We start from the raw sequence: 17,241 nt of genomic DNA, 5'->3' as shown, positions 1-17,241 counted from the left end.
TAGCTTTTAAGATTGTTCTCTTGTCTGGAGTGGGTAAAATGGGAAAGGGTAGCAGGGTTAGGTGGCCAGATGGAAGGAGCACAGCGGATAAAATCTGTCAAAAACTTGGACAAATATTTTCCTCAAGTCTGTCTATCTTTCATCCATATTGAGGTTTTTGCATTTGGAAATCTCTAAATTGCAAATGGCTCGTTTGCTCTCTGCTCTCTTTCTCTCCCTCTCCTTTTTTTTTTTTTTTTTTTACTGCATGCTAGCTATTTCTCAAGAATCCAGATAGGAAAGGAATATGCAGTTAGCATATATGTAGGATTAAAACACATTAAATTATCATTGTTTCTTAGTATTTGCTAAGATTCCCATGTCTTAGATCCCCATGTCTAGTAGAAAGTAATCAAACTCAGCCAATTTGCATACTCCCACTGAAAACTCATTCTCTCCCTTGATAAATCCTAGGCTTTCAAGAAAGATGGCTAGGACCAGCCCCTCCCTCTTCTGTGACTCTCTGAACTTTCTTAATATTCAAACTCCCATCTATGGACAACTTCTTTTCACAATCAAGTCACCTAAGAAATCCTGGGAATCTTTCACCATCAAGAATTATGAGAAATATATGTGAAGTCATAATGTGAAAGTGAAGTCGCTCAGTCATGTCTGACTCTTTGCAAACCCATAGACTGTAGCCTACCAGGCTCCTCTGTCCATGGGATTTTCGAGGCAATAGTTCTAGAGTGGATTGCCATTTCCTTCTCCAGGGGATCTTCCTGACCCAGGGATCAAACCCAGGTCTCCCACATTGTAGTCAGATGCTTTACCGTCTGAGCCACCAGGGAAGTCCCAAAATCATAATAAGCTTGTTATAATATAAAAAAATCATACTAGACTTGTAGACTTGTATGATGTCTAGCTTTCCTCCCGTGAGCCATAAGTCTGTCTACAGTCTAGCCTGAATTAATAGATATCCCGCTATGAGGTCCCCTGTCTTCACTGGCTTGATTATTGGCTTCTGAGAGAAAACTGGCCAGAATTCTAGCTCCAGAAATCTCAGATGGCCTTCTAACCTTGTCTGGCTCTTAGTCCTCTAAACTATTGAATCCCATAAACCTACTTCACTCTGGGTTAGTTCAGCTCTGTGCTCAAGTCTGATGCCTGCTGCAGTGCAGTTTCCTTGGGTCTTGTCGTTTCCAGGTGCCTAGATGAGGAATTCTCATCCTAATCAACCTCAAAATATACATTCTCACTGACTGCAAATTTTTCTGGGTTTCTTTTCATAAACTCGCTCATGAAATTACTAATACGATTCTGACACTAACTGTCAAATTCTCTCTCCATGCCCCACTCCTAGAGATGAAACACTTTCACATCCTTGCCTATGATGTGCTGTTTCCAATGCCAAGCAAGGACTATGAACAGTCACAGGGTTTGTTGCTGCTGTTGATTGTTCCCCTTAGGATTTGTGCGTCTGGCTGGAGGAGAAGGACCCTGCTCAGGGCGAGTAGAAGTGTATTCTGGAGAAGACTGGACCCCAGTGTCTGATGGAAACTTCACACTTCCCACTGCCCAGGTCATCTGTGCAGAGCTGGGATGCAGCAAGGCTGTTTCTGTCCTGGGACACGTGCCTTTCAGAGAGTCAGATGGCCGGGTCTGGGCTGAAGAGTTCAGGTGTGAGGGGGAGGAGCCTAAGCTCTGGTCCTGCCCCAGAGTGCCCTGTCCAGGGGGCACTTGTCACCACAGTGGAGCTGCTCAGGTTGTCTGTTCAGGTGAGATGTAGGTCAGCACTTAACCTCCTTGCACACTCTGTTCAGGTTTTTTAAAAAATGAGATTTTGCTGACATCCTGTCTTCTTCTACCAGTGTATGTAGAAGTCCGGCTCATGACAAACGGCTCCTCTCAGTGTGAGGGGCAGGTGGAGATGAACATTTCTGGACGATGGAGAGCGCTCTGTGCCTCCCACTGGAGTCTGGCCAATGCCAATGTTGTCTGTCGTCAGCTCGGCTGTGGAGTCGCCATCTCCACCCCTAGAGGACCACGCTTTGTAGTAGGAGGAGATCATATCTCAACAGTCCGATTTCACTGCCTGGGGGCTGAGTCCTTCTTATGGACGTGCCCTGTGACTGCCCTGGGTGGTCCTGACTGTTCCCATGACAACGCAGCCTATGTGATCTGCTCAGGTAAGCGGGGGGAAAGGCTACTGGTACTCAGAGGAGTGAAATGTCCCCAAGAGCAGAGAGTGAGGGAAACCTGTCTTCAAAAATCAGATATTTCATGGTGAAATATGCTTTGTCTCATTGTTCATTCATTTTTCAGGTCAGGGCAAGAAGTGTGAAGGGGAATAATATATTTTTAAGCAGCATTATTATTTACAAATAATCATAGAAAATGATGCACCAGCAATAAGTGTAGACCTCAGTCATGATCCCCAACCCAGATAAGCCAAGAGAACACTCCCAGCACTAGAGTCACTGTTGCCTCCCAGTAACTATGTCCTGTGTCCTCTCCAGTGAAAATAGTTTAACTTCTACTACCATAGAATATTCACTGGAAGGACTGATGCTGAAACTGAAGTTCCATTATTTTGGTCTTCTGATGTGGATAGATGACTCATTGGGAAAGTCTCTGAATCTGGGAAGGATTGAGGGCAGAAGGAGAAGAGGGTGTCAGAGGATGAGATGGCTGGATGGCATTACTGATGCAATGAACACGAACTTGGGCAAACTCCAGGAGACGGTGAGGGACAGGGAGGCCTGGCATGCTGCAGTCCATGGGGTCGCAAAGGTTGGACATGACTGGGCAGTTGGACAACAACAACAACAACAACCATAGGATATTTTATTGATTTTTGAACTTTATATAAAATCATGCAGTATGTTTCTTGTGTGTCTCACTTCTTTGACTCAACATTATGTTTGGGATTCACTCATGATGTTGTTTATAGCAGCTGACTATTCATTTTTATTACTGTAGAGTAGTTCTTTGAATGATCACATGACAATATACTGACCCATTTGACTGATGGTAGAGAGTTGAGTAGTTTTCTGTCCTTGACTATTACAAATATGATGCCACAACTTACCATGACAGTGGCGTTGGGTGAAAACTATGCGATTTATTTAATCCTTGGTCTTTTATTTTCTTTTTCTTAATGGTACCGTGTCCTTAGATGAGCGAAGTTCTTAATCTTAAGGAAATATAACTTACTAGTTTTTCCCGGTATATTTAGTACTTCTTATATCCTTTTGAAAAGAACTTTGCTTACTCCAAGACCATAAAAACAGTCTTCAATAGTATCTTATAGAAGTTTATTTTCTCTTGCATATAATTGTATATTCCTTCTGAGACTGACATCTATATAAGTTAAGGGTCAAGTTTCATATTGACATCTAATTGACTCAGAATCTTTTTCTGAAAATATTTTTGTCTCCACTGTGTGCCACCTTTGCCATAAGGAGAAAGGCATATGTGTCTAAGCCTTTTTTAGACTCTCTGTTCTATTCCATTGTATCATTTGTCTATCCTTGCACAAATACTATATTTTCTTAATTATTGTAATTTATAGTAAGTTTGGGTAATTTTAATTTACAAGAGTTACTTTATATTAACTAACTATGTTGCTCTTCTTGCCAACTGTGTTGGTCATTCTTGGCTTTTTATGTTTAAAAAAAAATTGAAATTAGTTTGTTATTTTTCACCAAAAGAAACTTCATAACTGTATATTGATTGAGATTATCTACCAGAAATTTGAGGATGACTGACTTTGACAATTTTGAGTCTCCCAATTCATTGACATGACATATGCCTCCATTCAGTCAGGTCTATCAGAGGTTTCGACATCTTTTACTAGATTTTCTCCTAGGTGTTTCACGTTTTTGAAATTATTTGTATTTCTTTTAGTGAAAGTATCCTAGGAATTAATTCTTTCTGACTTATTTTCACCTTTTAATTTTTTTTATTTTGACCTAATTTGAGACTTGAAAGTTGCAAAAATAATATAAAAATTCCCAGATGACTTTTACCTGGATCTCCCAATATTAGTATTTTGCTGTAATCTTCCTCTCTTTCTCTCTCTCTCTCTCTGTCCCCCTCTTGCCCCATTTCTCCATAAATATGTAAAGTCTTTCTGAATTAGGCTGCAGTCATGATGTCCTTCTATCCCTAAAATAATTCAAGAAATTTCTTTATTAACCAAAGTTCAGTCAAGTCCTCAGCTGACATCAACCCCAGAGGACATCCAAATGCAACTACATGAAAGATCCCAAGACACAACTGCCAAGTTGAGTCTTTCTCAAATAACTGATCCAGGAAGACTTAAGAAAATGAAGAGCGTGGGTATATATGTATGTATATATATATATATATATATACATATATATATATAGCTTCAGAGGCTGTTTTTATAATTTGTTATACAGCAGTGTAATTGGGACACTTACTGTGTGGCCTGCACTTCTAAATAGAGGTGTATTTGTCCTATGACCTTCGACTTTATTGATTCTCCCTTATGCTGAGCTAATGTGCTGATATGCTCTTTCTTTAGTTCTTAATTTCAACTAGTAAGTTTTTCAGCTCTAGAATTTTTATTTCTTTTCTTTTTTTTTTTTTGTTGTTGTTAGCATTATTTGTTCTTTTCCATCAGGGTGTGCATTTTCTCAGTTAATTCCATGGGCACCTTAATCAAGCCTCTTTAAATTCTCTGTCAAGTAACTCTAGTAGCTGAGTATCCTGGTGAATTGTTTCTAATGTCTACATTTCCCCTTGGTTTCTCATGAGATCTATTTTCAATAAATATTTTTTTTAAATGCAGACACTGTAGATGACAAATTGTAGAAACACTTCAGAAAGTGTTTTATTTTGCTTCTTCTATTTAGGGGTAGATTTGGGGATAGACAGATTTGGGGCTTCTCTGGTGGCTCTGCCTGCAATGTGGGAGGCCTGGGTTTGATCCCTGGGTCGGGAAGATCCCCTGGAGAAGGAAATGGCACCCCACTCCAGTACTCTTGCCTGGAGAATCCCATGGACGGAGGAGGTTGGTAGGCTGCAGTCCATGGAGTCGCAGAGTCAGACACAACTGAGTGACTTCACTTTCACTTTAGGGACAGAAATTATTTAACTCATTCTTAGTGCTTGAGACAAAAATTGTGGCACTGTCAGAAGCAGAACTCTTCATAGCGAAGGCAAACACTACAGTTATGAAAATTTTCCAGCTATGTTAACCTGGGATTCCCCAAAGGCTCAGTGGTAAAGAATCTGCTGGCCAATACAGGAAATACAGGAGGTGACATTTCGATTCCTGGTTGGGGAAGATCCCCTGGAGGAGGAAACGTCAATCCATCCCGGTATTCTTGCCTCGAGAATCCCATGGACAGTGGAGCCTGGAGTACTACAGTCCATAGAGTCAAAAAGAGTTGGAAACTACTGAGCAACTAAACTGCAAAAACTGCTATGTCACATTTTTCTTCTCAGACCCCACTGCTTGTCATTATTTAGTTTAATTCAGTTTCCTGTTTTTCAGTCACCAACACCCTGATCATTGCTGTTTCTGCAGGAAACCAGACCCAGGCGCTGCCCCGGTGCAATGACTCCCTGTCAGAACCAGCAGGCTCTGCAGCCTCAGAGGAGAGCGCCCTCTACTGCTCAGGTGAGGGTCCCACAGGACAGAAGACCCTTTTCATTCCCCAGGTCAATGCCCCATTGTCCCATTTCTCTCTCCTCAGACAGCAGACAGCTCCGCCTGGTGGACGGGGGCGGTCCCTGCGCCGGGAGAGTGGAGATCCTTGACCAGGGCTCCTGGGGCACCATCTGTGATGACAGCTGGGACCTGGACGATGCCCGCGTGGTGTGCAGGCAGCTGGGCTGTGGAGAAGCCCTCAACGCCACGAGGTCTGCTCACTTTCGGGCGGGATCAGGGCCCATCTGGCTGGACGACCTGAACTGTACAGGAAATGAGTCTCACGTGTGGAGGTGCCCTTCCAGGGGCTGGGGGAAGCACGACTGCAGACACAAGGAGGACGCGGGGGTCATCTGCTCAGGTCTGTACTACACTCTGTCCACAGTCTGGGGCAGGGGTGGGGCCCTGGAGGATGGGGGTCTGAGCTCTGATGGAGAGACGTTGAAAGGACCAGAGAAGGAGGCTTCCTCACATGGAGCCTGTCTTTCCAGTAGATGTGCAAATGAGGTGCTTTCATTTCCTCCTGCATCAGCTGAGGTTCTGGTCCTTTCTTCTCACCAGTATTTCCTGACAGAGCCATTTCTTACAGTTAACACTTGAAAGCAGGGCTCATTCTGTAGTTACTTGTGGTAGTAACATCTTGAAATCCTGGGCTTCCCACGTTGCCCTAGTGGTAAATAACCTGCCTGCCAAAGCAGGACATATAAGAGATGTGGGTTCAGTCCCTGGGTTAGGAGGATCCCCTGGAGGAGGGCATGACAACCCATTCCATTATTCTTGCCTGAGAATCCCATGGACAGAGGAGCCTGGCATAGTGAAAGCTCAGATTTTTCCTTTACAGTTCTGTTTGCTAGGAGTCTGAAGAGAGTCTCCGTGGGCCAACATCCCAGTGTCCACAGGGCTGTGTTCTTCCTGGAGTCTCTGGGAGGACTCCTTTCCCAGGCTTTTGTGATTTCTCTGTGGCCTCATTTCTTGGCTCAGAGTCCTCTTTATTTGTCTTCTTCACCCACAGTGCCTCTTCCAACCATTCTCCCTCACTCACATTACCCTCTGACTGGAGCTGGGAAAGATGATGCATTTCTCAGCATAGTGGGTTGAAAGATGTGTTAGGCGGGGCTCACGTGGTTATTCCACAATATTTGAGCTCTATCTCTCCATCCCAAGGTCCTTATTAATCACATCTGTAAAGTCCCTTTCGAAATGTAAGGTAACTGTCGCAGGTTCTGGGATTAGGCTGTTGACATCTCTGGGGGTCCGTTATTCTGTTGACCACCTTGCTGTCCACATCACATTCTGTTCTTTTAGAAGCTTTGTCAGGAAGCAGGAAGCAGCTCCTGTCACTGCAGGTGCCCAAGTTGGTCTTGCTCTCTGTTCATATCTACATTGTTGTGGTAGAAATAGATGTACAGACATTAATGGTCAAAGTCAGCTGAAAGGGAGGCAAAAGTCAGTCTTCTCACCCAGTGGGCATCTCCTCCATTGAGTCAGGGATGTATGGTCACAACTTCTGGGGGAGAGGAAAACCCAGAACACTGAGTGGGGTGCTCACTGTGTCCCATCCCCTCCCTTTCAATCTCAGAGTTCCTGGCCCTTAGGATGGTGAGCGAGGACCAGGAGTGTGCTGGGTGGCTGGAAGTTTTCTACAACGGGACCTGGGGCAGTGTCTGCCGCAGCCCCATGGAAGACATCACCGTGTCCATGATCTGCAGACAGCTTGGCTGTGGGGACAGTGGAAGTCTCAACTCTTCTGTTGCTCTTAGAGAAGGTTCTAGACCGCAGTGGGTAGATGGAATCCAGTGTCGGAAAACTGACACCTCTCTCTGGCAGTGTCCTTCTGACCCTTGGAATTACAACTCATGTTCTCCCAAGGAGGAAGCCTACATCTCGTGTGCAGGTGACTTACTGTCTGTTTCTGTGTCAATCCCAACCATGTAGGATGTTGTTAGTATGATTTTATATTTTCAAATCTAATTGATGGGCTTTAGTTGAGTCTACAAAATGTAGGTGTATGTTTGTATTTGTTGCTATGTCTGTTTCCTTTTGTTATGGGATGTGGAGTCTGGTAAATTGCTAATTAGATAAAGTAATATCAGCTGCTGATAAGATGCAGTGACCTCAGTCAAGTAAATGATGAAGGTTCTGTGGTCTCTTGTCATTTGACTGTGACAAAAAACCTTAGTTACTCATGTATGGGAACAGCTGTCCCCCAGCCGTCCCTGATGCAGCACTTCCCATCATTGTTTCTGCAGGAAGAAGACCCAAGAGCTGTCCAGCTGCTGCCCCCTGCACAGGTACGTCAGCCTGCCCCCTCCCCATGGCTCCCAGAGGCTTCTTCCTCCCACCAGGGCAGTCACAGGAGGGGCTGCTGCCTTTTCAGACAGAGAGAAGCTCCGGCTCAGGGGAGGAGACAGCGAGTGCTCAGGGCGGGTGGAGGTCTGGCACAGCGGCTCCTGGGGCACCGTGTGCGATGACTCCTGGAGCCTGGCAGAGGCCGAGGTGGTGTGTCAGCAGCTGGGTTGTGGCCAGGCCCTCGAAGCCGTGCAGGCCGCGGCATTCGGCCCTGGAAATGGGAGCATCTGGCTGGATGAGGTGCGGTGCGGGGGCCGGGAGTCCTCCCTGTGGGACTGTGCTGTGGAGCCCTGGGGGCAGAGCGACTGCAAGCACGAGGAGGATGCTGGTGTGAGGTGCTCTGGTGAGTAAGGGGTTCAGGGTCCACCCTGGGTAAGCTGGGGCATCACGGGGGCAGTGGGCTGGACCGGGAGGGGTGGGGAGTTTGTATTGAGACAGTGTCTGGGTGCTGGGGCTCTGATCTAGGGCGGGAGAGCTGGGAAGACTGGACACAGGTATTGTGGAGACTGAGGGGTGATTTCAGGCTCAGGAGGGAAAAATGGACTGCCCTGCATCTGGCCAATCACCCTGCTCCAATCTGCTGTTTTTCTCTTTAGGTGCAAGGAAAACGTTGCCCCCAAATACAGAAGGTACTATGGTCCATCCATGGGCAGGGGAGAATACTCAAATACTCTCAAATACTCCATGGGCTCTCTGACAGCTCAGGAGAGGAAGAGCCTGAGGAGCCCTCACTGGTGGGGAGGATCTGGGGCGTTGCTTTGGGGAAATCCCCTGCCTTGGTTCCTGGGGTCAGAAGGTTCTCAGGCCCAGGATCCAAGTGAGTCTGGTTCCCATGGTGCAGATTCTAAGGTTCTCGCACCTGCCCCTGAGTGTTGATCCTCGTCACTGAGGCGCAGATCCCAGGACTGTTTGACGCCTTGTCTCCTGAAGCCCAAAGAGAGGGGTTGAGCCAGGTCCTCAGAGGCTTTCTTTGCAGGGCATCTCCCTGACAATCCCCAGCTCTGCCTCAGCTGAAGTGGAGTTGACACATCTCAGGACAAGACCTGGAGGACCCCAGTCCCTGTCAGTGCACTTGTGTCTGAGGCTGGGACGCCATTGTCCGGAGCTCCCTGGAAATGCTGGCACAGGGTTTTTTTCTGTGCCTCTATGTGACCTTCTCCACACCCACTTGCCTTGTTCTCCTAGGGACCAGAACAACCTCAAATCTTCTCCCTGGCATTTTCTCCCTGCCTGGGGTCCTCTGCATCATCCTGGGGTCCCTTCTCTTCCTGGTCCTCGTCATCCTGATGACTCAGCTGCTCAGATGGAGAGCAGAGCGCAGAGGTGGGCTGCAGGGGGAACTGGGGACCAGGGAGAGTGTGTGGAAGCTGGAGATGGGGCAGCTGTGAGGAGAGGAACCTGGGCCAGGCCTCTGTTCTGAGTTGCAGAACTCCATGTGCTCTGTGATAAACTCTTAGGGCTGAGTATACAGAGGTTCTTAGGACTGAAGTGTGAACTCTCATAAGCCATGGCCTCTCCTGTGAGATCAGACAGAGTCAGGGCTGAGCTATGGATTCAGGTCAGACAGGGGAGAAGGTGCTGACACGGGGCACGGGGTGGGAGGTTAAGCCGAGGCCTTGGCAAGCCCCATGTGAGCACTGGGGAGATGAAGGTGGGCTGGCTGGATTGGGGTGTCTGGGGCGGCTTCTCTGACCTTCTAGGGGATCTCTCAGCCTTATACAGCTATGACGATGCTCTTGCTGAAGCCGTGTATGAGGAGCTCGATTACCTTGTGACTCAGAAGGAGGGTCTTCTGGGCATCCCAGGTGGGTGTCTCTGTCTGCCCTCCTGGGACGTTTGGCTGTCATCACCCACTGGCTGTGAGGGTCTTCTCAGTGTCTTCAGACCCAACGCATAGCCCACACTCACAGAGGCAGCTCCTATAAAGTGGTAGGATGGCCTCTCAGAGCCCTAAAACCCCCTGGCTACACTGCAGGGGCCAGGTCTGTCCCTTCCCAGCCTTAACACAGGTCCCGTGAGTGTGGGGAGGGTCATTCTGTGTGTTGTGTGATGTTTGTCTCCACATTAGCCTTCCTGTCAGATGGTGAGGACAACAATGACTCCAGGTCTGCTTCAGGTAATAGAGGTGGATCTGCCTCAGCTGGGATTTGGGAAGGAGAGTTTCCCTCATGGAGACGAAGTGCAAGGGGAACAGTCTTCATCTGATGGACCAGAGGCATCTCTTGTGTCCAGATGGGGTCCGTCCTTGCCCTTCTCTGGCTGTTCTGTGATGTCTCATATTGGGGCTGGGCTCTCTGTGTCCAGAATCACGACAGGCACATGATGTTTTTTAAAATAACATCTGTAAAGCACAATTTATCAAAATAGTTTAGTAATAGTTTATTAATGCTCAATGGTATGAGTTGCTTTGAGAAAGATGTGTAAAATCATGTTTTGGTTTATGGACACTTCAAACTGAAACATGATCTTAGAGAAAAAAAATCTTTTGAAACAAAGTGCCTCTATTTAGCGGCTCAGAAACTCTGGGTCAGAAGAGATCTTAGTCATTTCCCAGACCAACCCACTTACTTTGGTTTCATCTGACCCCTGCTCTGCCCTCAGAAGCCCCAGATCAGAGGACTGATGCCCCTGGTGAGGATTACGACGATGCTGAAGAGGTACCAGTGCCTGGGGCTCCTCCTGCCTCTCAGGGGAGTGAAGAGGAAGTGCTCCCAGAGAAGGAAGATGGGATCAGGTCCTCTCAGACAGGTGAGTGGTGTTAGCTGATCTCCTGCAATCTTCTTTCTGTCCTTGAAAGGGTGAATTTGAGCTTCTCAATTCCCAGCTTCTCTTCTCTAGAGTTTTGAATTTGGGTAATCGCATGCATTCGATGGCTCAGATGGTAAAGAGTCTGCCTGCAGTGCAGGAAACCTTGGTTTGATCACCAGATGAGAAGATCCCCTGGAGAAGGGAATGGCAACCCACTCCAGTATTCTTACCTGGAGAATCCCATCGACAGAGGAATCTGGTGGGCTGTAGTCCATAAGGTCACAAAGAGTTGGACATGACTGAGTGACTAACACTTCACTTCTCAACCATATGCTGTCTTTAATGGTGTCATACTCCTTGGGAGTGAGTAATCACTCTACTTTTGGCATTTATGCCTCCATACTACAACATAAATTATGTGATATGCTTGCATTAGAATTTACAGATTAGGGCATTTCCTGACAAAACAGTGGTTAGGACTCTGCACTTTCACAGCTGGGACCTGAGTTCAATCCCTGGTCAAGCAACAAAGATCCCATAAGCATTGCTCAGTGGCCAAAAGGAAAAGAAAAGATAGATTAATTGAGCATATGTATGATATCCAAAATAGAACAAGTGTTTTGATAACACCTCTGTGCTGTCTTATACATGAAAGGTAGCTAGAGATTTAAAAAAATGTACTGCACTATTGAATTTGTGAGGCATTCTGATAATCTAAGATGAGCTCTGTTTATATGTCAGCACTAACATGTACAAATCTATGATACACAGTGGCCTTAACATTAAGCCAATTTGGTGGATCATGGACTCAGAGTTTGAGGTCAGCTGAAGCCTAATTTGCTCCAGACGTTTCAGTAGCTGAAAGAAGACACTCATTCTCTGGAGAAAAACATTTCTCCCCATCTGAGGGCCCATGTGGTCCCTTGGGAGGGGTCTCTGTGGCTGCACCTGTTATAGTATTTGTGGACATTTGGAAACAGGAGTCAAGTCAACCAAGAGCAGAACTGGTTTGTAAGTGAGGAACTCAGGTTTTCCTTTCTCCACTCTCCCTCTCATTGTGATTTCACATCTGTCTGTTGTGAGAGGAGAACATTTAAATTCATTGCTATGATCCTTACTGTTCTTGGGCATCTCCTTGCTGATTGTGTAGCTTGGAGGCAGGTCTTCCCAGAGCTCCTGTGTGAGCACAGGTCTCCTGTGATGCAGGATTTCCACATGAATTGAGGCCCCAGAGACCACATGGACTGGATCTGAGAGGACAGCCGGGATCCATCCTCACTGTAACTGATGGGGAATAGCCTGACCCTCCTGCCCACACCTGGATCCCAGGGATGCTTTGTCATCACCACACGCTTAACTCGCTTCCACCACACTGTCTGGTCCCTTTGTCTCAGTTCTAATCATATTTTTCTTTCCTCTTTCAGAGTCTTTTCTAAACGTCTCTAGAGAGGAAGCTAATCCTGGGGAAGGAGAAGAGAGCCCCTGGCTGCTCCAGGGGGACAAAGGGGGACCCTGGGTACGATGATGTTGAACTCAGTGTCACAGGAACATCCTCAGTGACTTTCTGATGATGTTGTATTAAATATGAGATGAAGCCTCAGATATTCTAATTGCCTGTATTTCAATACAGTAATGCTGACCTGTAATTGTGTTACATGAAAATTGCTCAAAGTGAAATATTCTAAATAAAGTAACTTTTTTGCTTTGTTGGTAGTTTACCAAGTTCCATGTCAGATGCTTTTAGATGATTGGTTCTCAAACACCATTTTCCTTAAAGGAAATACACGATGAGTGCACTGCCCTGTTTTCTCATCTCCTTCAAAGGCTAATGAGGTCATGACTTTGCCTGGATCACAAATGCTCCAGGTCTTACTTAGAAAAAGAGTCTAAACTAGATCCACATTCACACCCCCTTCCTAGAAAGATGAACTTCTCAACCAAAAACTATAGTCAGAACCTGAAAGTAGTGTTATTTTATTTGGTGGGAATGTTTAGGACTCCAGGCCCTGGAGACAGCATCTCAGTAACTCTGAGTAAACTGCTCCAAAAAGGCAGGAGGGCAAGTCAGGCTACACATGAGTTTGCAACAAAGGGAGCAGGCAGGCTGAAGATCAAAGATCAGGTACCAAGTTAAGGAATGTAGCGTTCTATGTATGGGAAGATGCAAGCCACAGGACTCACTGAATGCAATTCTTTCATATGCAGCTCAGCTATCTGGGGCCAACCCTGTTTCCTTGTTCACCTTAAGGAGTGGCAGACGGCTGCTTCTTGCATTCCCCAGCTCCTCAGCAATCACCATGGGGGGTGGCAGCATCCCCTGGATCAAAGTTTTGAGAGCCCTCACTTACATTTGGAGGCCAGAAATCGGTGATGGCTGTGACATTTCTTGTTTATTGATATGGCAGGAAATGTTTTTTCCATTCTTTCCTCTCCATCACTTCCTACTATTTCTTCAGGATGCTTCTATTTCTTGTCTCTCCAGTTCTCTCTCCTTCTAAGTGAATTATATCAGCTTACATATCTCTTCAAGTTGATGGGGGGCATATTGGTGCTCACCCATACCCTGCATCCAGGTCGGACAAGAGGGCAAGAAAGATCTAACCAGATGGGATCTAGAAGAAGGGATGTAGACAGAATGATCAGGAACACTTAGCTACTTGTTTCAAACATGTGGATGGAGGAGTCTGATATGACTAAACTCTTAAAGGAAGAATTTCAGACTAATGGGCTTCTCTGAAAACATGCTGTTTCAAGATTGCCTTAATCTGGCTACTACTGAAAATATAAACATGATCCTGCTGTGATTCCTCAGGGTAGAGAGAGCTGTCATGCAAGAGTGCCTAAGATTACATTTACCCACCCACCCACCCCCCATTCCATTGTGGACATGTGGAGAAGCTGCTATTCTAACATAAAGACCTGAGAGGGGTGGCCTGGATGTGAGCTGAACCCACCCAGTTACTTTGTTGATAGCCTGCATGGAATCCAGGGCTCTGACCTACACTCATGCCTTCAGTCCTCATACTTCTAGGCTGTGCCTGGGGATGGGTAGATGCCCAGGACTTCTCCCAGTGCAGCTCACATGGCCATTCACCATTGAGAATTGATGAAATAAATGACATTTGATGAAAGAAATAAATGATATCTGTTAGGTAGTTAGAATAGGACAAAAGAGTCCAGAATCAGTTCAGTTCAGTTCAGTCACTCAGTCCGACTCTTTGTGACCCCATGAACTGCAGCACGCCAGGCCTCCCTGTCCATCACCAACTCCCAGAGTCCACCCAAACTCATGTCCATTGTGTCGTTGATGCCATCCTACCATCTCATCCTCAGTTGTTCCCTTCTCCTGCCCTCAAACTTTCCCAACATCATGGTCTTTTCAAATGAATCAGCTCTCCCCATCAGGTGGCCAAAGAATTGGAGCTTCAGCTTCAATATCAATCCCTCCAGTGAACACCCAGGACTGATCTCTTTTAGGATGGACTGGTTGGACCTCCTTGCAGTCCAAGGGACTCTCAAGAGTCTTCTCCAGTGCCACAGTTCAAAAGCATCAATTCTTCTGTTCTCAGCTTTCTTTATAGTCCAACTCTCACATTCATACATGACTACTGGAAAAACCAAGCCTTGAATAGACAGACCTTTGTTGGCAAAGTAATGTCTCTGCTTTTTAATATACTGTCTGGGTTGGTCATAACTTTCCTTCCAAGGAGCAAGCATCTTTTAATTTCATGGCTGCAATCACCATCCTCAGTGATTTTGGAGCCCAGAAAATAAAGTCAGCCACCGTTTCCACTGTTTCCCCATCTATTTGCCATAAAGTGATGGGACCAGATGCCATGATCTTAGTTTTCTGAATGTTGAGCTTTAGGCCAACTTTTTCACTCTCCTCTTTCACTTTCATCAAGAGGCTTTTTATTTCTTCTTCACTTTCTGCCATAAGGGTGGTGTCATCTGCGTATCTGAGGTTGTTGATATTTCTCCCGGCAATCTTGATTCCAGCTTGTGGCTCATCCAGTCCAGCGTATCTCATGATGTACTCTGCATAGAAGTTAAGTAAGCAAGGTGACAATATACAGCCTTGATGTACTCCTTTTCCTATTTGGAACCAGTCTGTTGTTCCATGTCCAGTTCTAACTTGCTTCCTGACCTGCATACAGATTTCTCAAGAGGCAGGTCAGGTCATCTGGTATTCCCATCTTTCAGAATTTTCCACAGTTTATTGTGATCCACACAGTCAAAGGCTTTGGCATAGTCAATAAAGCAGAAATAGATGTTCTTCTGGAACTCCCTTGCTTTTTCAATGATCCAGCAGATGTTGGCAATTTGATCTCTGGTTCTTCTGCCTTTTCTAAAACTAGCTTGAACATCTGGAAGTTTACAGTTCACATATTTCTGAATCCTGGCTTGGAGAATTTTAAGCATTACTTTACTAGCATGTGAGATGAATGCAATTGTGAGGTAGTTTGAGCATTCTTTGACATTACCTTTCTTTGGGATTGGAATGAAAACTGATCTTTTCCAATCATAAGGCCACTGCTGAGTTTTCCAAATATGCTGACATATCGAGTGAAGCACTTTCACACCATCATCTTTTAGAATTTGAATTAGCTCACCTGGAATTCCATCACCTCCACTAGTTTTGTTCATAGTTATTCTTCCTAAGGCCCACCTGACTTCACATTCCAGGATGTCTGGCTCTAGGTGAGTGAGAATGATCACACGTTTGTGATTATCTGGGTCATAAAGATCTTTTTTGTACAGTTCTTCTGTGTATTCTTGCCACTTCTTCTCAATATCTTCTGCTTCTGTTAGATCCATACAATTTCTGTCCTTTATTGACTCCATCTTTGCATGAAATGTTCCTTTGGTATCTCTAATTTTCTTGAAGAGATCGTTAGTCTTTCCTATTCTATTGTTTTCCTCCATTTCTTTGCATTGATCACTGAGGAAGGCTTTCTTATCTCTCCTTGCTATTCTTTGGAATTCTATATTCAAATGGGTATATCTTTCAATTTCTCCCTTGCTTTTTGCTTCTCTTCTTTTCACAGCTATTTGTAAGGCCTCCTTAGACTGCCATCTTGCTTTTTTGCATTTCTTTTTCTTGGGGATGGTCTTGATCCCTGTTTCCTGTACAATGTCATGAACCTCCATCCATAGTTCATCCGGCACTCTATCTATCAGATCTAGACCCTTAAATCTATTTCTCACTTCCACGGTATAATCATAAGGGATTTGATTTAGGTCATACCTGAATGATCTAGTGGTTTTCCCTACTTTCTTCAATTTAAGTCTGAATTTGGCAATAAGGAGTTCATGATCTGAGCCACAGTAAGCTCCCAATCTTGTTTTTGCTGACTGTATAGAGCTTCTCCATCTTTGGCGGCAAAGGATATAATCAGTCTGATTTCAGTGTTGACCATCTGGGGATATCCATGTGTGGAGTCTTCTCCTGTGTTGTTGGAAGAGGGTGTTTGCTATGACCAGTGCATTCTCTTGGCAGAACTCTGTTAGCATTTACCCTGCTTCATTCTGTACTACAAGATCAAATTTGCCTGTTACTCCAGGTGTTTCTTGACTTCCTACTTTTGCATTTCTGGCCCCTGTAATGAAAAGGACATCTTTTGGGGGTATTAGTTCTAACAAGTCTTGTAGGTCTTCATAGAACCGTTCGTCTGTAACTTCTTCAGCATTACTGGTCTGGGCTTAGACTTGGATTACTGTGATATTGAATGATTTGCCTTGGAAATGAACAGAGATCATTCTGTCATTTTTGAGGTTGCACCCAAGTACTGCATTTCAGACTCTTTTGTTGACTATGACTATGATGTCCAGAATGGTGGTGGCTAAAAGAGAAGTAAGGGAAAAGCCCATGAAAATAGAAAAAAGGAAGGATTGAGGACCAGACTGAAGATCTCAGGTAGAACAAACAGCACTCCTGGCTAGCCCACTTTACACAGGGCAGGCCCAGGGAGAGGAGAAAAAAAACACCTAAAAAGAGGAGCCAAAGGGTTCTCTCCTTCACTGTCTCTCTGCCTTTCTGCCTCCTTGCCTCTCTTCCTCTCTCCTTCTCTGCCTCTATTCCTCTCTCCCATGCTTTCCTGTGCTCTCCTGCTCTCTCTTCTGCTTTCTCCCAGTCACTCTCTCTCTCTCTCTTTTCTTCGCGTCTTTTGGGTCGGCATGCCTTCATGCCTCGAGGATGTATTTTCCTTTATTTTCTAAATAAAACTGAGCTGTGACACGGAGCTATATCCCTGATCTGTCTGAGAGCTGTGACATAGTCTGTCCGAGGGATGGTCCGTCGCTTCAAATTTTTGTTGTGATGAGACTGAACCGACGAAATTACACACTAATGGCAATCCACTCCAGCACTCTTGCCTGGAAAATCCCATGGACAGAGGAGCCTGATAGGCTATAGTCCACGGGGTCACAAAGAGTCGGACACCACTGAGCAACTTCACTTTCACTCACTTTCTGACATCTAT

General features: G+C 45.5%; 1 protein-coding gene across 1 annotated transcript in view; it reads left to right on the top strand.

Annotated features, from left to right (window-relative positions):
- LOC120857968 (deleted in malignant brain tumors 1 protein-like) overlaps positions 1-17,241 on the top strand; it is a 239,264-nt gene that overhangs the window by 196,375 nt on the left and 25,648 nt on the right. Inside the window, 2 exon segments of the mRNA XM_040233889.1 lie at positions 7,912-7,953; positions 8,040-8,354. Of these exon segments, the coding sequence (XP_040089823.1) occupies positions 7,912-7,953; positions 8,040-8,354 (357 nt within the window).

Source organism: Oryx dammah, unplaced genomic scaffold (genome assembly GCF_014754425.2).
Source record: "Oryx dammah isolate SB20612 unplaced genomic scaffold, SCBI_Odam_1.1 HiC_scaffold_29, whole genome shotgun sequence".
Lineage (NCBI taxonomy): Eukaryota > Metazoa > Chordata > Mammalia > Artiodactyla > Bovidae > Oryx > Oryx dammah.
The sequence above is the reverse complement of the archived record's forward strand: the minus strand, read 5'-3'. Positions and strand labels throughout refer to the sequence as shown.